The sequence below is a fragment of the Centroberyx gerrardi genome, chromosome 1, assembly GCF_048128805.1.
Source record: "Centroberyx gerrardi isolate f3 chromosome 1, fCenGer3.hap1.cur.20231027, whole genome shotgun sequence".
In the NCBI taxonomy this organism is placed as follows: domain Eukaryota; kingdom Metazoa; phylum Chordata; class Actinopteri; order Beryciformes; family Berycidae; genus Centroberyx; species Centroberyx gerrardi.
This window is the reverse complement of record NC_135997.1, coordinates 25,525,170-25,547,102: the sequence shown is the minus strand read 5'-3', so window position 1 is coordinate 25,547,102 and position 21,933 is coordinate 25,525,170. Positions and strand designations below refer to the sequence as shown.

The 21,933-nt window shown below is 41.6% G+C and overlaps 1 protein-coding gene across 2 annotated transcripts in view; it reads left to right on the top strand.

Annotated features, from left to right (window-relative positions):
• The window catches only part of lpcat2 (lysophosphatidylcholine acyltransferase 2), a 242,224-nt gene extending 227,151 nt beyond the window's left edge, over window positions 1-15,073 (top strand). The window contains exons 2-15 of one of the 2 annotated variants that reach the window (XM_071894294.2): window positions 518-714; window positions 1,098-1,240; window positions 3,268-3,485; window positions 4,039-4,151; window positions 4,909-4,969; window positions 5,977-6,035; window positions 6,560-6,594; window positions 6,936-6,990; window positions 7,489-7,571; window positions 7,939-8,064; window positions 8,774-8,927; window positions 9,766-9,864; window positions 12,228-12,369; window positions 13,463-15,073. In XM_071894294.2, coding sequence (XP_071750395.1) covers window positions 604-714; window positions 1,098-1,240; window positions 3,268-3,485; window positions 4,039-4,151; window positions 4,909-4,969; window positions 5,977-6,035; window positions 6,560-6,594; window positions 6,936-6,990; window positions 7,489-7,571; window positions 7,939-8,064; window positions 8,774-8,927; window positions 9,766-9,864; window positions 12,228-12,369; window positions 13,463-13,641 — 1,578 coding nt within the window. In that variant the 5' untranslated portion in view covers window positions 518-603 and the 3' untranslated portion in view covers window positions 13,642-15,073. Of the gene's footprint in view, window positions 1-475; window positions 715-1,097; window positions 1,241-3,267; window positions 3,486-4,038; window positions 4,152-4,908; window positions 4,970-5,976; window positions 6,036-6,559; window positions 6,595-6,935; window positions 6,991-7,488; window positions 7,572-7,938; window positions 8,065-8,773; window positions 8,928-9,765; window positions 9,865-12,227; window positions 12,370-13,462 lie in introns of those variants that run through there. The other variant, XM_071894292.2, reaches the window with a different exon arrangement.
• Window positions 15,074-21,933: the final 6,860 nt, after the last annotated feature.

Genomic DNA, 21,933 nt, shown 5'->3' with positions numbered 1-21,933 from the left:
ACTAGATTACTTCTTTAGAGAAGATGATGGATTTCCCTTGTAAGAAAATGGCCAGATGCAGATTTTTGATGAAATGGCACCATCTTGTGGATATGTGGCTGGGGGTTTAATGCACAAAATCACGTCATCACGTCACGCTATGACCCTGAATTCGTGGGCCTAGTGTTGTTATCGCTAAAATTCATCTATGGACAGATAAAAATCATCGTTTTCCTACGCTATTCTCAAAAAGCAGATCAGTTTGTAAGGTTCCTACAGCACCCTTGACCTTTTAAACATTCCTTTTTTTTCTGTTTTGGATTTATTTTTTGCAGAATAATGTCTAACCCTCGGTAATTAAGTAGGTTTAAATGGTAGAAAAGGGTGCAAATTCGACCACCTAGAGGACTCGACCCCTGCAACCACACGGGAGGAGGGGCTTAAAAGTAACCGGAGAGCGAGCTTGGTTCCGTTTTCGTTCTTCTCTCGGCGCGAGTCGGCTATGTCTGTGATCGGCTGATATGGAGGTAGATGAGAGAAGAGGACTGGCATCGAGGAAGTAGGATGATAACACAGCCTCTACTTGACAGAACATTTGCCTGTTTCCCCGTTTCCTGAACTGCAATGCCGCCGCAGAGAGTATTCGCCCTGCCGAGGCAGCAGTCTCTGCTGCTGCCCGCGGTCATCAATCCCTTCGTCCAAGACACTAAATTGGCCAAGGCTGATATAGTGAAGGTGAGTATGACCGTTGTTGTGTTCATAACAAGACAAGCTTTTCCAGCAACCGTGGTCGCTGTCGTTGCACGGCGCGCACCATGTGTCTCATCTGGTGATGTGATTATACAGGTAGGCTACCGTGCAACCAGGGCCTAATCTTATCCGATGAAGCATGGCCAATCCGTTCGCAAAGCCTTGTTAATGTGCAGCAGAAACAATGGGACCCGTTGTGTGCTTTCCAGAAAGCCCTCCAGTGTCGTGGATTTCTAGACTCATGTGCATATTTCTGGTCTGTGGTGTGCTGCTGTCACACACCAGAATACTCTTTAGCCTTTCCCATTGTAGTGCTCATATGGTGTGTGTGTGTGTGTGTGTGTGTGTGTGTGTACACCCCTCTCCAGTGTGTCCTCCTGGGAATCTTCCTGGTCCCTATCCGTGCCATCCTCCTGTCTCTGGTTCTCATGGTGACATGGCCGGTGGCCGTCATAACAACCTTCATGCACCCCCTGAAAGGAGCCGTGGAGCCAATGACAGGCTGGAGACGGTAACTAGGATGCAAACACCATCCCACTGCACCACAGCCTCTCACAGATGCCCGATGCCCTCACAGGCACCAACTCACAGCCCAGCCTCAAAGGCAACTGACCTTGGAAGTCAGAAATACTATAACTGCCAAGTACAATAAATGCACCGGACCTTATCTCGGCGACATTTGATATGTTTACATGCATGGAGAATTCCATTCTTAACCTAGTTTTGAGTTGATATTGACATACACTGATATTTAATGGTTACTGTGGCATGGAGAAATCTTACTTACTTCACTTTTGTTTTTTTACCCTCTGTGCAAGCTCAGACTTGCACAGAGTTATGGGTCCGTTTTGGTGTTAGCAGAAAACCATCATACAGGTTACTACTGGAATTATCATTCCTTTCCCGCTTATTAGACATGGCCTACTAATGCCCAGTCAGAGAGGGAGGGGGAAGCTGCCCACCGAACCTTTCATACTGTTTTTTTTGCTGGTGGGCCGGATTTGTGGGCAGGATACCTCAGGTGGATACGAATATTCCATTAACTGGTTTATTCATGACAACAAGGATCTGAATCATCTGTATCAAAGGTTCATGTATAAACAGCTTAACCGAATAAGGCCTTAACTGGAGTATGGCCAATAGCCAGGTTATTATGTGCATTCAAACGTAGCCATTGGTGCAGAGATATATTGAGAGTTTGCAGAGTTTGAGTGCCTATAGACACACATGGTACAAGGACAACAAAACTATACATATAGTGCAAAGGGACAGTGCAAAACATGTTATGGACAAGACTATATATATCAGTTTACACATGTGTATATAAATTCCAATATTCTGGGTATGTTTGAGCATTGTGGCACACAGTATGGCTGCAGCTGTAGAGGGGAGTGTAGAGAGTTAGCCACTAGTGCATTGACCTTGTGTAGCGTGAGAAGATTTGACTGAAGCCACATGCAGAAGAAGCAGTCTCTTTTATAGGTTCATACACTGAAGAGGAAAATGTGCCCAAGGCCCAAGTTCCTGACGTGACCTGCAGGGGAGTGGCGAGAGAATATGCATCCGCTTGCACTTCTGCTGAAGCATACTTCTCATGTTCTTATCTGCACCACAAGCACCACAAGCACCACAACCATTATCTCAGTTTTTGGCAGTTTTCGGAAAGGAAATAGTCAGTGACATTACAGGGGCTTGATGAGACAGATCAGCAAAATGGTATTTATGTTAAAGATACAATCCGGTGTTTATGCGATCATCTAAATTGATTTAAATGCATCATCTATTCAGATATGCTCAGATATGTAAACAGAACATGTTTTATGAAGGTATTAAACATGCGTAACTCAAAAGTCAGTTCAAAAATTAAATGTAAAAAAAAATAAAAGTTTTTTTTAAAAGGTTGAATCATCCAGACAGTAGTTACTGCCCACATTGATCTATTCTACAGCTCTTAGGAAAATTCTTGTGAACTTAGATCACAGCTTTTTCTTTATACGACAATGAGAAAACTGGGTGTAGGTACCAGGAACAGGAGAGAAAGCTTATCTTGTGGTGTCAAGGTCTTGCAAGCTCACTCCTTTATTGCTCTACTGTTAACAGGTTCATGCAGTTAGTAGGACGGTTAAGGCCATACATGAGGAAACTGTATGCTGGTTACTCTGGATATCAAAGGATTAGGTTCACTATGAAAGGGCAGGAGTACTATCCCAATACTGAACAGTAAAATTACACCATTTAATCTTGTTTTTTCACTGACATTGACTACTCAGTCATGTCATAGGTTTGTATACTCTGGACAAAGGTTTTGTTTGACCAAGTTTGTCATAAAGTCTCAATCTGTACCACTACTCCCTGACCTTTCTTTCTCTAGTTTATGAGGAAGTGACTGGTGTGTGTAGGAGTGGAAATTCCTTACAAGCCTGAGCCATGCTCTGCCTTTTGAGCTACACAGAGTCATTCCTTTCCCCAAAATGTTGCCCAATGTATTTAAGCTCCTTACTTCACTAATCTAAGGAGCCTGGTTTGGGTTCTCCCCAGGTTCATGTGTCGGAGGGTGATGGCTGCCTTGGGGAGGACGTATTACTTCTGCATGGGCTTCAGAGTGGTGGTCAAGGGCAAGCAGGTCAGCAGCAGCGAGGCCCCCATCCTGGCCGTGGCCCCCCACTCCACCTTTTTTGATGGGATCGTGTGCATCGTAGCTGGCCTGCCCTCCACCGTCTCCCGCCTCGAGAACCTGGCTACACCCATCTTCGGCAGTGAGGGACTTTTCATTTTTATCTCGCCCTACTATTTCAGCCCCGTCTGGATTGTTATTCAATACTTATCGTTTGTCTGATCTGTCATGATTCAGTTCAAAATTCCAGGCATCCTATTGATTAACACTCTTGTCAATCAGACATTATAATCGACCTTTACAAATTCAACATAATCTGTTTTGTGCAGGGAAACATCTTCCTTGTTGTTTGCATGTAATAGCTTTGAGAACTGGCCACAGGATCCCAGATGAGTATCAGAGTAGAGTTGATAGATAAGATTTCATTCATCTCGTTATTGCCAGTGACACCTCAGAACTTGACATCATTAAATGAAGTATCAGTTACAAAACAAGCCACCAGTAAGAGACCTTCAAATGAAGAGGCCCTGTCCCATATAGGGGCAACAAAGCCATGAAATGGGTAGATGAAATGATCTGTGAAGGAAACAACAAAAAACACAACTGACAACTAACAACTGGTATTTTCCTCTAACTATGTGTGTTGACGTGTGTGTGTGTGTGTGCGTGCGTGTGTGTGGCCTCTCTCCACGTAGGGTTTGTGCGCTGTCTCCAGCCAGTCCTGGTGTCCAGACAGGACCCAGACTCAAGGAAGAACACCATCCGAGAGATCGACAGCAGAGCCAAGTCGGGAGGCCGCTGGCCGCAGGTCTGCCACAACACACACACACACACACACACACACACACACACACACACACACACACATACACACCCACAGAACATAGTGTCTCGTAGATCAGCAGTGTTTCCTTTTTTGACATTTATTTTTTTAATTTGCGTGCAGAAAATCGACCTCCAAACACGGATTGCACGAATATCAACGTGTTATTGTACAACATAGCTGTGAAGAAAACTTTGACCTCGTTAGTTTTGGCTAAGAAAGCATCGGAAAACCTAACTCAGGATGTTGCTTTGGCTTTCCAACTTCCTCTGTCAGTTTCAGAGGCCCTCTGTTCTACAATCACACTTCCTTATTTAAAATTGTTAGAGAGTTAGGTAAAGTACGTACAATTTGTTCTCAAATACAAGCAGCATTACTTCAATAAAGTCGTCTTCAAGTACAAGTAAACGTAGCTATCAAGACACACACTGGAGTGAGAGGAAAAACAGAACTGCTGGCCCCAAAACTATTCCAGTGCGAGTTCCTTTGCGACAATATATGATAAAAGAATAACATTGGCTACTTTTATTAAGTTATTTTATCGCAAATGATTGTAACAGTTAAAAACTACATTCCCGTTTTTGATCTTCTCCGTCTTGCAATTGCCAAATACAAAAACCCAGTTTTTGAGACGGGGCCAGGCTGTAACAGAGAATTAAGCCTATTATTTCCTACCTTTGCTCTGTTATAAACTTCTATCTTTGCATGAGGCCACAATCATTAATTATGCTTTGTTCTCCAGGTTCTGATTTTCCCCGAAGGGACATGTACAAATCGCTCATGTCTTATCACTTTCAAACAAGGTAAGGTATGCAAAGAATAGCTTTTTTTAAAATATATTCTAACAAAACGTGCTCTCTAAAGAAAAGAAAAAAGGCAACAAAAGAGGAAAAACTACTTTGGTCGTAACAGTAAAGCTGATGTCTCTATGTGGCTCTATGTCTATGCAGCACATAAAATAAATACTACTACTACTACTACTACTACTACTATTATAACTGGGGTTTATCGCGTCAGGACAATTCATATAGTGTCTGAGTTATGTTGTCTGTCACAGTAAAGTCTACAAATTCTAGTCCAGATGGCTTGTTTCTGAATGCGGTTACCAAAGAAGTAACAGCTCCAGCATTTGCTTATAGCATTTGCTTATAGCACATGTAGCGTTTCCACTTAACATAATGCAAATCCAGAGAGCAGAAAGACCATACAGCAGGAAGAACCCAGAGGTGTGTGTTTTCGTTCCCACACCTCTCCATTCACTCATGATGTGCTGTGTATTGTTTGTTGTCACCTGATGCACACTAAAGGGCTTCTGGAGAGGTGGGGGAATGGATCCATTACACAGGAATGGCATTTTTCTGCTTAATGTTGGAAGTTTAGTCATGCAACTTATACAGTTTAACTTGTATTCATTTCTATTGAGAGATTACTGTATCCCTGATGTATTTCTTCTTGCATCTGTATGTTCATGATCAGGTCTCTGGTTACAATTTCATAATGGTGGAATACATACGTAATATCACAGTTATTATGATATTTTGTGACACTTTAATGGTTGCTTTGTCATTACTGACAACTACTATAAAAAGATCGGTCGAGATATAGATAGATAGAGAAATGCTCTAGACATGCAAAGTATGCATTAGAACAAGACCCTTAACACTCCTGATTTGTCTTCATGGATTGCTCTACCACCTTGATGGTGTATTGATGTTTTCTTTGAGCTCAGTGTATTCTGGTATGCTTCCTGCTGTCAACTCAGTCACCCAAAAATATTAAATCTCTCTCTTTCTCTCTTTCTCACCCCTAGGTGCCTTTATCCCAGGCGTCCCTGTGCAGCCTGTGCTTATGAGATATCCCAACAAACTGGTGGGTGATGTCGATCGTAACACAGCAGTAATTTGTTTCACCTCGCATCTTAAGAGCCACATCTATAGCTGACAAACTGATATGGAATCTTTCCAGTATGTGCAGTATCTGTGCCTGGTCTGTACATACAGTGGATGCAGAGCTGAGCGTGCAATATATCTCAGTGGTGTACATACTCATGAACCATTTGTATATTCCCATCAAAACAAACATTTATAGATTGTCAGGAAGCCAAATCTAAGCATTTATTAGGTTTTGTTATCATCCTGCCATGATGTGTGCCATTTCAGTTCTTACAGATTTGGCTGTCAGCAGACTAAAATCATAAGAAATGATGACTTTTGAATGCAAACAGCCATAAAGACAGACTGTTAGCAACACCAGGGACTTAGCTGTACCTCATTAGTACTTGGCTAGTGTGTGTGTGTGTGTGTGTGTGTGTGTGTGTGTGTGTGTGTGTGTGTATCCTGATGTATATGTGAGAAGAATACAAATACAACTTGATTTTTTTTTTTTTCTTTCAGGATACAGTCACTTGGACTTGGCAAGGTTTCAGCTCGTAAGTATGCACATTAGTCTAGTGATTATTGCTTTGATGTTGGTGTGCACAGTCGACAGCTACATCTGCTTTTGATGCATTCACCAACTTCTAAACTTTCTAACATCTCTTGAGAAGCTTCTGGTTTGGTTTGGGGAAGTGAGGTAACTGGTGCAACTTCTTCTAAACAGGTTCCCTTTTTCACCAAACAACTTAACAGACGCTACAGCATTGCGGAAGAGTTGGAACTTTTTAGGCCATCATCAGTATTTTAACACAGTGCAATACCCTCTTTAGAACAACTTTTGGACCTACTGAATTCAGAAGATGTGACAAACTGTGCTGGTTGTATGTTTTCGCAGGAGGAGCCTGCTGCTTCTTACACTGTCCCAGCTCTACACCACAGTAGAGATAGAGGTAAAAGACATTCTCTCTCTCCCCTAAGTGTGTGTCTCCCAATATATATATATTTTTTTCAAAAAGGCAATTTGAATGTATATAATAAAAAAAAAAAAGGAAGGGGGGGGGGAAGGAAAAATCGGAATATAGATTTATAAGATGTTCTCCAACTTGCAACACCTTCCTGTCAGATTGCAAAAGTCAATATTGCAATTTCAGGCTTTTTTGACTAATTGGTTCAGCTTTAGTGTCGGTGCCACTCTTGGCCCATAGAGCTACACAGGATGAAGATAAGTGTGTAACCTATAATGGCTGAAATATAGTCAATGGGTTTTTACATTCTATGGAGGATCAACACAGAGGCAGATTGCTATAATGACCAGAGGGCCAGATTTGTTTTTTGTTTGTTTGTGTTTTTTGCATGAGAGGTCAGTAGTTTCCATGCAGAGGTTTAGGAGTTTACTTCCTGCTTGACCTTCCTTGTGACCTTTGTAATCTTTTTGCTCCATTTTTCAGTTCCTGCCTCCGCAGATTCCCACAGAGGAGGAAAAGAAAAGCCCGGCTCTGTTTGCCAACACCGTGCGAAACGTTATGGCCCAGTAAGTGTTCAATGGACTTGCACATCTATATGTACATAAAGTTGTCTGGTGTTTATGATATATAGCCTAATTGGTACAGCATGGCACTAATACTGTCAAGGTTAGGGTTTTGATTCCCTCTGTGGGTATTCATGCTGCCACTGCATGTGCTTTAATATGGTTTGAATAACAGTGTCCACCAGGCGGTGTATGTTATGTACATGGCACGTGGAATAGATGTAGTTGTCCAGCTCTGCACTTTTTACTGACATTAGATTTGTGTTAGAGTGTAAAAAGTCTGGCCACTGCTATTTACTAGATGGGTGCATCACATGAACTGGCCACTGTAGGTGACACAGTAATTGAGTCTATCCCCGTCTTCTTGCAGGGCTTTGGGAGTTCCAGTGACTGACCACACGTATGAGGACTGCCGTCTTATGATCTCAGCTGGGGAGTTGACGCTGCCCATGGAGGCCGGCCTGGTGGAGTTCACCAAAATCAGCCGCAAACTCAAGTATGAACTTCTCACTCAGGCACACTGCTGGGAGGGAAATTAACACTAGCCACCTGCCAAATGGTGCTTTATCGAGGCTGTGGCTAGAAAGTGTGTTTGTTTTGCTCTACCAGCCACTTTGACAAGTATCGCTTGAGGGTTCTTTTTTGTTCTACAAAATTTGTTGTATTGGTAAAATAGTGAAAGTGGTTGGTAAAGTTTGGTTTCCACCTGACACTGTGGCAAATGAGGGAAAAACATTGTTTCCTGCCCTGGTCACTACACAGTAACAACACAGACTCAATGTTCCAGTGAAGCAAAAGCTGGACACATCCAGAATATTCACTATGTCCCTAGTTTTCGGACTTACCCTGTAAATTATCTGTATGAACCCCTCAAATGTTGATGTGTAAACATACTTGACCTTTCTTATCTTAGAACTACTCCAGTCCTTTAAGGCGAACAGCTTTGCAGCAATGAAAGTCGATTAGAAACTTTTGAAATTAATGTACACACAAAAAAACTACAAGTGATTGGCCCATAAAGCTTAAGAGAAATGACGAAAAGATTGTCATCATTTCTCTTAATGCAGTACCGCCTCAGTAGCACTCAAGTGAGTGGTGAGATCTTGGCCTCGACCCGATTCCAAACTGACCAAACCTCACCTTACCTTACCTACGCCCACAACTTCCTCACCACAAGTCCTTGTGTCCTACTCGGTCTCCCCCAGCCTGAAGTGGGACAATGTGAAGAAGGAGCTGGAGGGCTTCGCGGCCATGGCCAACTCCTGTAAGGGAGGCCGCATCACCATTGAGGAGTTTGCCACTTTCCTAAAGCTGCCTGTCAACCCAGCCCTTGAGGAGCTGTTTTCACTGTTTGACAGGGTGAGAAACATGTATATCAAATATTAGAATCTGTTCAATTTGGGTTTTATACAGTACATCTGTATAAAACATCTGTATCTGACCATACCCATACCAACTTATACAATGTATAATAAACTTAAATTCACAGATCACCATAACAAATGACCAATTATAAGCTCAAGTTCCTTTTATTGCCACACAGCCAGGCCTTTGGAATTCGCTAAAGTACAGGTGAAAAATTGCTCTGACATTTACTGCACAACACATAACACACTTCAGTGTAGCAGTGAACATACCATAAACTTGATGGATAGACAATATAATGTGCAACAATCTTGTATATTCAAGTTCACAGAACTACACACGCAGGTACGAAGTCACTGCACATAACTTCTAACCATGGAAGTGTAATTGGGAGGAGGTGGTGACTGTCTGTTGCTGAGGGTTCAGGATTTGTACAACTTTGGGGGAAGAAGCTATGATCGAAGCAGTTTGGCTTCCCTCCCAAGGAGCTGTATCGCCTGCCGGAGGTTTGAGTTGAAAGAGAGGATTGCAATCATAAAAACAACAGCACCCAGACAGTAAAATAAGTAAAAAAGAAAATCCTTGTTCCCAAGATTCATTTATTACATTATTATGGATCAGTAAGAAGTGCTAGATACAGAAACACCTTATACTGTTTTCCTCAAGTTATGTAAAATGGCATTACCCTATACCCGTGTTCCCTTTAACAGTCCCATGCCCAAAATGGTGACAGATATATATTTTGGGGCCATAAAAGCACTACCCATCACTATGTTATATCTGTGCATTTACCGATTCAATCATTTTTCCTTGAATTTTTGACTCCGTCTAGAATGGAGACGGCACCATAGACTTCAGAGAGTATGTTATTGGTGTGACTATCTTGTGTCGACCGGCCAACACCGACGATGTTCTCCGCATGGCTTTCCAGGTAGGATAGAAATATTCTGATGATGCTGCTGTGTTCCTACTAGGGCTGGACGAATATACTGCATTTGAACGTTTACTGAATAAGGATGCACAGAAATATGTATGTGTGTCAGTTCTTCAAGTCATGGATTTAGAAAGAGAGTCAAGTGAACCTGAATAACATTGGAGGAGTTGTCCACCATACCTGTTAGCGCTAAACTGCTGCACTCGCTCCTTCTACTAGTATACTAGATATATAGTTTTAGACGAACCACTGCAATTACAAGAGTTCAGCAATGCGAGCCGGAGTCAGCTGGGGTGAGAGAGTATACCACAATGGGGAGCGGCTTGAGGTTTGGTGGTGTGAATGTTCAGCTAAACAAGTGTTACGGGACAGTGTTCACTAGACTTTGCTGCCAGAGGGGAATTTTAGTAGTAGTATTACAGAGAGAGAGAGAGAGATGAACCACCACAATCCAGTCTATACCGACAACAGGCAAAGTGAAGTACTGTCTGCTGGGGCATATGTCTTGTATAATTGTGTAATAGCATGCACAATGCAACTACTAAATAATTGGTTTGAATTGAAAAATTAAGCATAAAGGGAGAAACTCTGATTTAGTGCAAAATGGAGATCTATTGTGTAAGGGTCGCTGCAGTTGCAGTGGCCTATGAGCATCTTTTCAACTGATATAGCAACAGTAATATCGTTATCAAAGGAATATCGTCAATAGGTACATGTTGATATCGCTCAAGTCTACCCCACACCATTACACAACCCCCACCAGCCTGTACCATTTACACCAGGCAGGATGGATCCATGTTGTTTACACCAAATTCTGACCTTGCCATCAGCATGTTGCAACAAAAAATTTAGATTCAACAAATAGAAGAGCCAAGTGCCTTCTCTCCCACCACGCCCTGAGGAGGACCCTGCACGGCCCAGACCAGTCAGCGTTTTTATTGCCCTGGCGTCTTTATTGCCCAAGATATGCCCTGATTTGAAATAAAGACTTTTTAACTTTAACCTCCTTCTCTGCGCAAGAGTGCCTGAAGTAAGCCTTGTATGGCTCTCTCCCACTCTTCAGTTGTCCAGAGTTGTGTGAATTGAAACGCCCTTTTGCACACCACATGCACGCAGTAACCCGGCTATTGGCCGCTGTACTCTGGTTAAGGTCTTATTCCGCTCACACTGTTTACATGCACCTTTGGCACCCTGCGCTTTAGTATCCCTGTTGCTATGAATAAACCAATATACAGAATATTTCTGTCCACAGATAAAATGGTTTGCTGGCAAAAATGTATGAAAAGATGCAGCCGCTAGCTACCCTCTTCTTATTTGACCGAGGTTACTTCTAAAAGGAGGGAAAGAAATGATGATGCTAGTAGTAATTGCAATAGTAAATACTGCTCGCCACCATGTTTTCTGACATCAAAATGTACCAGTAACACTGTTCAAGTCTGAGTTTGCTCTGACAGCAAAAACCAAGTAAGCCAGGCATCTTACCGGGAGTATGAGCTTTTTCTAACCCGAGTTACATGCGTTGACCCAAAACCGGGTTACTTGAGTAACTGGGTTGAGAACGGGGTTCTCTGTGCATGTAAACATAGACAACATTGTACAGAGTATACTTGTGACCCACCTGTTGGCTTGAAGGAGTCTTGCAATTCTCCTCTGACCTCTCTTACCAACGAGGTGTTTTGGCTCCTTTTTGTTTATCACACCATTCTTGGTAAACTCTAGACACCGTAGTGCCAGAGTCCCGGGAGGGCGCCCATTTCTGAGATGCTGGAACTGGCGGCGATCCTACTCCAAGAGAGTATATGTACAGTATATATATCGTTTAAATGCAATATAAAGGGTATACATTATAAAAATAAGGTTAACGCTAGAAAAAATAGTATAATTTGTAATCTTAGCTATATCACCCAGTCTACAATTGATATGAAAGTACAAAAGCACAGCAGGCTGTTCCTTAGGGCTATGCCAATACTGTAGGAACAGAGGAAGCATTCAGAGAGGCATGGATAATGTCAAGTCAACAATGTGTGTCTGTTGTGTCTGTTGTGGAGAGCATGGAGGACTTGGAGCTGCTTCAGTGGCCGTAAGGTCAAATGTGATTTTGGACAAACAAGTCTGGTTATACTTCTTTCCATGTTATGTGACTGAAGTGTGAGGTCTATTGTTGCCTAATTCATTTCAGATTAACTGGACTTTTTTTTTTTTTTTTCGTATGGTTACTGTTTTACATAAGCTTTCTCTTACCCATTTTGCTATTTTTAATATTCAGTTGTTTTTTCTGTAAGTTTTTATCTGTTCTGAACATGTAACTTGGTGTTTTAAGTGAAATACAGTTTTCTTCCTTGCTGTCTTCTCTCATTCAGTTGTTTGACACAGATGAGGATGAGAGAATCACCCGGGAGGAGTTTGCTGCTCTGCTGCGCTCGGCTCTGGGTGTATCAGATCTGAACATGGCCAAGCTCTTCAAGGAGATTGATGCTGACGGCTCTGGCTTCATCAGTTTCGGTGAGTAGACTCCGTTTATGGCTCGGCAAGGTCTAGCTCCTAGCTACGTGTCGAGCTTTTAGCCCCTCATGCATCGCCTCCAGGATTTTTTCAAGAGGTTTTTTTTATGATTATTGCGACCAAAAATGCTTGATTTTGCAGCAGGCTTTCTCAAAAATTGCAGTGGTTTTTGCTATGTAAAATTGCAGGAATTGGTAAAAAATCACAAGTCTAATTATAAAAATTATACTGAAGCGGTACTAAAGAGATACCAAAAAATGCAATTTTTATAACTTCCCATTAAGAAAGACTTGTATAATCTATATAATGTTATGCAATGCATAATCTACATAATGTATAACAGATAAAACATGGGCTTTAAGTTGCAACAAAGGAAAATACAGTGCTTGGATTCCAGTCTTTATAAAATAAATATTACTACAGTAAACACTAAATAAAACCAGTCCATTTGAATACTTTTCATGAACATAAAACTGTATAGCTTCATGTAAAAAATGACCATTTATTGTGTTGTGACTAACTGTATGCTAACCAAAAGTTCAGGATAATTGGAAACTATAGTAGTCCAGCTTAAATGAAAAATAAAGTGCACTCAACTTCTTACACCTTTTAAGGGTGAATAAAATGAAATGTGTAGGAGGAGATGAGTTCTACCGATGTTGCAATTCCTACTGGATTAATCAACATCTGACTTTTTATTGTTTATTTTATTGTCTGTAAAACACTTCATATAATTACATGATTATTTTGAAAACTGCTATCAAATAATTTTTATTCGCACAGACTCAATACTTGGGACAGTAGCGAATTGTTTTTTGTAAACTATACCATGAAATAGGTCTAAGGTCTATAGGTTTAAGCATTTCCTTGAGGATGCTTCTTCTAGGATTGAATATAGGCAGCATATATTTATTGTACTTTGATAGAAGAGAAGAAAGCCTTGTACAGAAATAGCAATCATCTATTTGGAGCGGGAACGTGTGCGATAAATTGTAAAATGCATTTAGTTTATGTATTCATTTATTTGAACTTCCCACATCCCAAGCTGTATCCCTGTATCCTAACGATCTCCTGTGTGCCTGTGGTTCTCCAGCTGAATTTCAAGCGTTCGCCTCCACCCACCCTGAGTACGCCAAGCTCTTCACCACCTACCTGGAGCTCCAGCGATACCAAGCCCTCCAGGAGGCGAGTCCGGACGACGAGGAAGAGGCCAATCACACAGGTCCAGGGGACAAACAGGAGGACAGCACCTCCGACAAGAAAGACGACTGAGACCGAGGACGACCACGAACTCTGCTGCAGCGCACTGAGACACAGACCACTGTTCATACTGCACTGAGAGGGCAGACGCAAGAGTGTCTTTTGCACTAACTGATTTTTAGCAAACTGAACTTTTACCACTGCAGAGCCATATTATAGGATGACATGTGCTTGCCTTTTTATAGACACCGTTTTTAGAGTGCCACTATTATCAATTTTAGTGCCTTATAGAGATTTTCAAGAGCAACTGCCCCCAGCCACTGCACAAGAACCATTTTATCGCAGACTTCTTGGTATCTGTTGTCAAGTTTTGTGTGTGTGTGTGTCTGTCTTGGTCATGTGTTTACTAGAGAAAATAAATGAAGTTATTCGTAGGATTCAAAATGTGTAAGGAAACTCCCATCTTGTATCCTAGATCTTAAGATGTTGTGTGTCATGCGGGCACCCAGCAGTGTTTTAATTTAAACCCTAGGTAACACTTTACTTTGCAATGGCCTTATTCTAGTCTATTTAGCTACGGAAGAGTATTATACGTACACAATATTACTTGATGAAAATCTCTCTAATCCATAATTTACTTTCACGCCATTTGAATGGTGTGTTACACCGTTGTAAGTACATTATGTGTTAGGGAGATTTTCATCAAGTACCTACACAGTAATGTTGTGTATTTACAATAATTTTCCATAGGTTAATACACTGGTTACTACACTGGAATAAGGCCCTTGTAAAGAAAAGGTGTTACCAACCCTGCATATTGATTAGATCCCAATGATAGTGACAATGTTTTATGATTATTACCTGAAGTTATTATTTTTTTAAGTTTATAGTGAATTGTCTCACCATGCCATTGAACCCAGCTTGGACTTAGCTCTGTATACCTTCCCCTTAGTCTTTATGAATTACGGTCTTCTGTAAATGACTGGAAAGATTGCCAAACCTCCACCTTTTTTTTATATAAAGCAGAGAATCCTCATGCTTCTGTGTTGCAGTATAATTAGTGTATGCTTTATTAAGATATACCCAATCTGGCAACCCACAGAGGTTGTGTACTGAAGCTATGTCTACCAAGAGCAGACGTGCTGTGCTTTACACTTTTTTCCAGCGCTCAGGGACACAGATCTTGTAAGATGGCTGTATAATTAGCCGAAGGTTTTGCTTTGCATGTGTTTCTATTTGCATTTCTGTTGCAGAGCGTTGTTGCTGAGACAGCAGCGTGTCTGCACAGCTTTAAGTCTACTAAAGCACAGCAACCACTGAAAATAGGGCAATTTGTGAGCAAAAAGGCAACGGTGCCTGTTCACAGGAGCATATTCCAGGGGGGTATGCTTTCAAATTAACTAGCTGCATTGTTATTTATTTAGCAGTGTGCATTGCAATTATGTGAATTTTTGTTAACACAGCAAAGTTTGCTTTTTGCAATAAAACAAGAGTACAATTTTAACTCTCCCGACTCGTGTTTTTTTGTATTTTATTTTTTATTTATTTCTCTGTGGGGAAAGTTGTAATGAGAGTTTCATAGACTTTGTAATGAGGCATGAGCGCAATGAATGTGTTGAGGCTGCATCCTCTTGTTCTCCAAACCGCCACCAGGTGCCAGCAGTCATCCATTGCAATGATACCACTGTGTCTGTGTGTGTGTGTGTGTGTGTGTGTGTGTGTGTGTGTGTGTGTGTGTGTGACTGTGTGTTCTTGTACTACTATTGTGAGAACCAGTTTGAGTTTTAGACCTTCGGAGCGAGGACCTTTTGGCCAGTCCTCACTTCACTGATTCAGGTTTAGGGTTAAGGTTAGAATAGAATGAGGCTTAGGGTAAGGAATAAGGTCAGGCATGTAGAGGCGAGGGTTAGGGTTTATTGAATGAATCATAAGGATAGAAGTACAAGGGTGTGTGTGTGTGTGTGTGTGTGTGTGTGTGTGTGCGTGTAACTGCACAATAATCCCTCAGGAGCAGTGTCATCATTGATGGCAATGGACAGTCATAGGTAAATATTTTGCAGTGTCCATTGAGTTTTATTCCTGAGTAAACTCCACACCATGAACTAGACTCATGACTCGGAACATGAAATGCCTTGAACTGAAGGGTGGATGCAAGCATTGATTTTGCAAAGCCAATGGTTTGTTGCAAGAGGGAATGTCTATACAAGGCAAATATTTAAGTTCAGCAGATGTTACATTCTTCATGAGTGAACCCAGGCACTAAAACAAAGTAAGGCGTGATGAATGATTCCAGGTATTCATTTTTATCCTCCACACCACTGGAGGATAAAGTGAATCTTCAATCTTGAACATAAACATTTTCTTTTCAAGATATGTATCATAGTTTGTTCAGAGCACAGAATTTTGTATCATCATTCAAAACTTTAAACTGATATCTATACTATTATATTATGTGTTAATATTGCTTGATGTGTGGACGTTACTGAATCACGTCTGTTGCATTCCTTCATATGACCTGTCAGTGACCTAACATGTTTTCACTGTAAGGTTGGAATAATGCTCTTCTCTTAAATGGATGTCAGTGTGAAAATATTATGACATTTTATTTTAAATTAAATGAACGATTATCTTATGGTAATTACATTGCAATCCCCTTTGGCATACTGTAGTGCAATGGCTGCAGCACAAAAGGTATCTATGCCAATGTCCATATTGACATGATCTTATTGCATATGTGTTGATAATAATCATCTGATAATCATAATCATCAAGATTTACTATGGATTACTATGTTAACTATGGATTTGTTTCTTTATTTGTGCTCTATTTATTTATTTTTCATTCATTTTCATTAAATTAAATTTTCTTTTCTTTACTTATTCCTATTCAGGGTCATGCTGGGCTGCAGCCTATCCCAGCAGGCACTGGGCTGAAGGCAGGGGAACAGGTGACCAGTCTCCCATTCACACCTATGAGGAATTTAGTGTCTCCGATCCACCTGACCTGTATGTCTTTGGACCATGCCATATATATGTGTGGAAAAAAATAAAAATTGGCAGAAGTACACCATTTACCAATATAGAGCGACCATCTTTCATCTTACCACCTTTCCACTGCTCCTGACATTTGACAATATTGTCAGGAGAGTAGTTAATCTGTGATGAGGCCATGATGTACTGCTAATGCCCACCTGAAGTACATCGCTCTAAATACATCATCTTACATGAGTGTTGGCAGTATGCTTGCACACACACACACACACACAGTCGTATATGCACACAGGAGCCCAAGATGAATGATGGAGAGCAGGACGCTTCATTAAAAGCCCGCTGTTAGACAGACTGTGATTACCAGCTGTGATTTCCACCTTCAATTTGTTTTAACCTTTTCAAACGTACAGAGCCCCATTTCATTTTAATCACAATTGATGAGATGGCATAGAATCAATTAAGTCATGTTGTTGCCGCGCTTGTTTTCCTTCCCCACCCGCAGCTCCTGCTCTCCTCTTCTGCTCTTTCCCCCTCTTTCTCTCCCCTGCATGGCTGGTGTATATTGCTGTATCCATTTCAGCCCTGCCTGGGGGTGATCCTGTCTCACTAGATTGTGGGAGATATGCGTCCGTAATCAGATTTGGTCTCCTCAGGTCCTGAGAGTGAGCGAGCGGCCTCTGTTTGTGGACAGAAGCTGGCACGGCGAGGCCTCATACGGATGGGGGACTCACCGTGCCGAGCTGGAAGGAAAGGTCAGAGCCGACAGGCCTGGCCGCTAATTGATGTGGCACTATCGAGTGCCTCAATTTCACCAGGTGGCTCGGCTCGCTCAGGCAAGACGAGGATGAGTCCTGAGTTCCACTCCACAAGTTAAGATCCAATCAGCCATTCATTTCACCAACTTTGAGGATATTCTCCTACTGTATGTTGTTGAAGAGTTTGGCTTGTAGAAGGAAGATATGTTATTTTTACAACTTTCTTAACATTGTAGCCCAAACTGCGGGTGTATTTTACACCCAATGTACACAGTGTACATTTGAGTGTGTGCCTGTAACCCTCCCTATACTCCCGCAACTACTCCCACTGGCCATTAATGAAAATAAGAATGTGCTTTTAGTCAACTTGCCTGGTTAAATGTGGCTTGAACAAGGTTCCACAGGTTTAGTGAAAATTTCACATTGAAACTCAATCTGTAAAATGTAATTTAAAGGGGCTTAATGGAATGAATCAACATTTTATTAAGCCGCTAAACCATCATGAGGTCTAGATAGGCCATGGACAATGTGCAATAAGGGAGTTCTAAGCAACTGATTACAACTAAGTCTCCCTCTTTCTCTTTTCTCTGCACACACACACACACACACACACACACACACACACACACATGATAATAATAACAGAGCTGATATGGCTGTGGGGCGGCTGGTCAAAACTATCTAAAGTAATAAATTAACTCTGATGGGTGTGTTCTTACAGATACACCGGCGTAGTCTCAGAGTTAATTAACACCGATAATGTTATGCAGTCATGTCTGCACTCACCCACACACACACACACACACACACACACACACACACACACACACACACAGACACACACACACATCTTGCACCACCCTTGACTCCTGCGGCCTTGAACCTGGCAAGCGCTCTGCTAGCTTAGAGTTCAGCCCTTCAGGGTGGGCCTCAATACCTCATTGTTAAGGTTTCCTCGTCGCACCAGATGACACCTTGTTGATTCTCTATTCTATTATTCCATCAGGAAGGTGATTGTTCCTAATTTCCTGTGTGATGGTTTGGGAGAACAGTGAAAGGTCCGGGTGAGGGCAAAGTGTTTGGGAATGGTCTGAAACATCAGTGGTCCGCCACCGGTATCTGCTCACACAGATTTGTTTTCTTGCTCATTGTTTCCCATCTCTGCCAGTGTGTGTGTGTGTGTGTGTGTGTGTGTGCGTGTATGATTCTTGCCCAGATGACTGCTTGGAAGATGAACAGCAACTTTTCCTGTGTAATTATTAAAAGTTGGGTCAGTGTGAGGTTGGACGAACTTTCATGGACTTTCATGAAGATGGATGTTTTGGCTTTTACTGTGCAGTGAAGGAGGCCAAAGCAGTGGCGCTTTATAAATTCCAAATTAATTTCAAATGCACTCCTGAATAGTCAATGTGAGGCGCTGAGCCCGACACAAGAAAAAGCATATTTAATCAGGGTCAGAAAAGTGTTCCTCCTTGGACTTCTAGGAGCCAAGTGAGGAAAAGTGGTGATGATGCGTTGATGATTGCGCAACAATATTCTATTCGTCTGACATAAAAAGAAAACCTGAAATTTGAATATGGAAATATGGAACTTGTGTCTCTTACAGTAGGCGTAAGCTAACAGTGGGGTATGGGTAAATCTGAATGCAGGAGCCAGCTATGATCCTCATTCTGTACCTTGACACCTGTCAATCAATCAGGGAATTTTTTTTTTTTCTTTTTTCAGGGACTCTCAAGAGGACAGACAGCAATTACGCCTTTTGAGAGAGCTAGAAGAAAGCTCTGGTCTGTCAATCATCCCGCTGTCAAGCCTCCCCTTTTCTTTGCCCCCTAATTACTACCCATCACTCTAACTCGTACCCTTGTATACCCCCTATTGCTTCCCTCATTCCCCAATCAATCACAAGTTTGCTAGGCGTGACCTGTGTCTTCCTACCAAAAGATATAACCCTTTGAAAATAGAGCGTCTGCATTTTACCATGTTTCAACCAACTACTTTGTGTCAAAATGCCAGAAATGTTTTAAATAAAACCCTGACTGGTTTGGAAGTCTTATCTGTCCTCCACATTATAATTCTCTGTGCCTCACCTTTACATGAAAGTCAGACAAACTGTGACGCAGGGATCAGTCAACAGTGACGTTACCCTCATTGATTAATGTGGTGCTGCCAAAAAACAAGTGCTACTTTTGCCATTATGCCCTGTTTTAACCCTGCAAGTTTTGCCATGGCGTCTCAAGTGTCTGATATTATAGTAGATGGAGGAGATTTCCACACTAACCAGGTTATTATTTGAAGCATTTTTGAGGACAATGAGAAGTCCTCATTTTACTGGCTTACACCTCTTGGTGGACACACACAGGCCACACTTGCTTTCCAAGACTGAACATCTGAATCCCATTGATTTTTTTCCTCACTGCATGTGTGTGTGTGAAAGGAATAAGACTTAACATTGCTGAGGTGCTTAAATATTTACATATATTGTTAAAGCCCATGCAGAGAAGCTTATTGACAAGTGGGACACAATAAAACTTAAAACACCCTCAAGGGGGTGCAGAACAAATCAAACCCCACTCCTTGTTAATACCGTCACCTATTTGCCATGTGGCTGTCAGCATGACCTAGTATTTTAAGTGCATGGAATAGCAGCGCAAGTGTTATAGTGTGAGTGACACTTAACATTTTTCCTGTGTTTATATCAAAGGTCCTCAATGTTAGAATGTCTCTCTTTTAGTGAAATTTCAACAAAACAAGCACTTTCCAAATGTAAAACATAGGTTCACATACATAATTCATACACACAATCACAAACATCTGAGGAGTGGCTTAGTCATTCTGCTTCACACTGCAGAGTTAATAGGCTTTTTTTCCAATGTGAGGTTGACATAAACAATAGAGTTAGCACGTATTACGGAGAGTGAAACTGTGAGGCCATCTAAATACTCAGAGCAGTGGGGGAGAGGTGACGGCGGTGTGTGTGTGTGTGTGTGTGTGTGTGTGTGTGTGTGTGTGGAAGGCGTGGGATTATAATTCCTTTTGATGGCGATGGCTTGTTTGGCGATGTAAAGAAGCAGAGGTACGTATTTGTGCACACAGCAGTTTGTGTGCACTTTGTCAGGCATGACTGGGAGACTGAGAGAGAGAGAGAGAGAGCACGGGAAAAAAGTGGGAAAGGCAGAAAGACAGAAAGAGATGGAAGTAGAGATCTGTGTTGTGACCCCAAGCGGATGCCTGGGTCAAATCCACAGGGTCATGCTGTGACTGCTGAGAGGCAATGTCTTGTCTCATTAGCCTCTCCTCCTGAGGTCAACATGTGGCCCAAGGCTGAAGGGAGAGACGGGAGCACAGTAGATAGAGGTCTTCAGGATTGTATGCAGTGAGAACGGGGCCCCAGTGGATGATAGAGATAAAAGGTGAAGGATGACATCATTCTGCCTTGAGCAGTCCCGTATACCTCAAAGGGTAGGCCACGGTTGCCAGGGTTAGGGGTTCAATTCCCACTCGGGCTTGCCCATTCTCAAAATGTACGCACTTACAGTTCTGTAAGACGAAAAGTGTCCACCAAATGGCGTATGCTATGTTCCTGTTGCCTTGGAAAGGGAGGAAACCCATGGTGACAGATGTGTTGTGGACTGGATCAAACAGGTTCATATTTAGGATCACACTCCCCAGTGAGGCTACCATCACAGTAGTAAGTCAAGCACAAATTCAACAGCTCTGCACACACAGTATTGGATTAACAAAACCTTAAAAATTCAAATTTACTTGACTACACAACACAAAACACAGAGGAATACATCTGAGTCAAAAGAAAACAACACTAATAACACATTATCCTTCCTTATTACCTGGTGCTTTGCTTTACCATCACTTCAGTTATTCAATCTTCACAGACAAAACGCCCAAAACCAGCCCTCTTAAGGTTTTATAAAACAAGCACTGGAGAACCTTAAGAGGACATTCATTGACTTTAATGGGATGAACTGATCAACCATATCTAATAGAAATCGTTGCCCTTGGCAAAAGCTGGTGTAGAATCCAATTACACATGGAACACAGTGCTTTTACCGCTTCTTAGAAAACTCTAATTCAATCTGTTTAGTACGGAGAAGAAACAGATAAATAAAGTCAAAATTAAAACAGTTTTTAGAATAAAGTTTTCTTGTAATATGTGCAATTCAAGCACTAATATATACAGCTAAACATAAAGAGATCGTAGGCTATGTATCTTGTAATATGCTAAATTCAAGCACCAATATAAAGCTTTTGTGTGATTGCCAAAATCTTAACGTGGAAAAGTTAAAATAGCCTTTTCATCAAAAAAATAAACACGCCTATAGCCTACAACGATATGCCATCAAAGTGTTCTGCATTGAATATTTGATTTGTAGAATATGTAAAGTCATCATTTCATGTTCCACTTCCCATGGATTAATCTTAATGCGCTCCCTGTGTCTGGTTTTGCAATGTGAAGTCAGGAGCAGAACTTCAGCTCAGACAAACAGCGGGCATGGCAAGTCGGCATCAAACTGGAGGAAAAGAGTTCAATTATAAAATATCACGTGGAAGAGAGAGAGGAAACTGATTTAAAAGCTCACATTTTATATCGTCTCTGCTGGAGA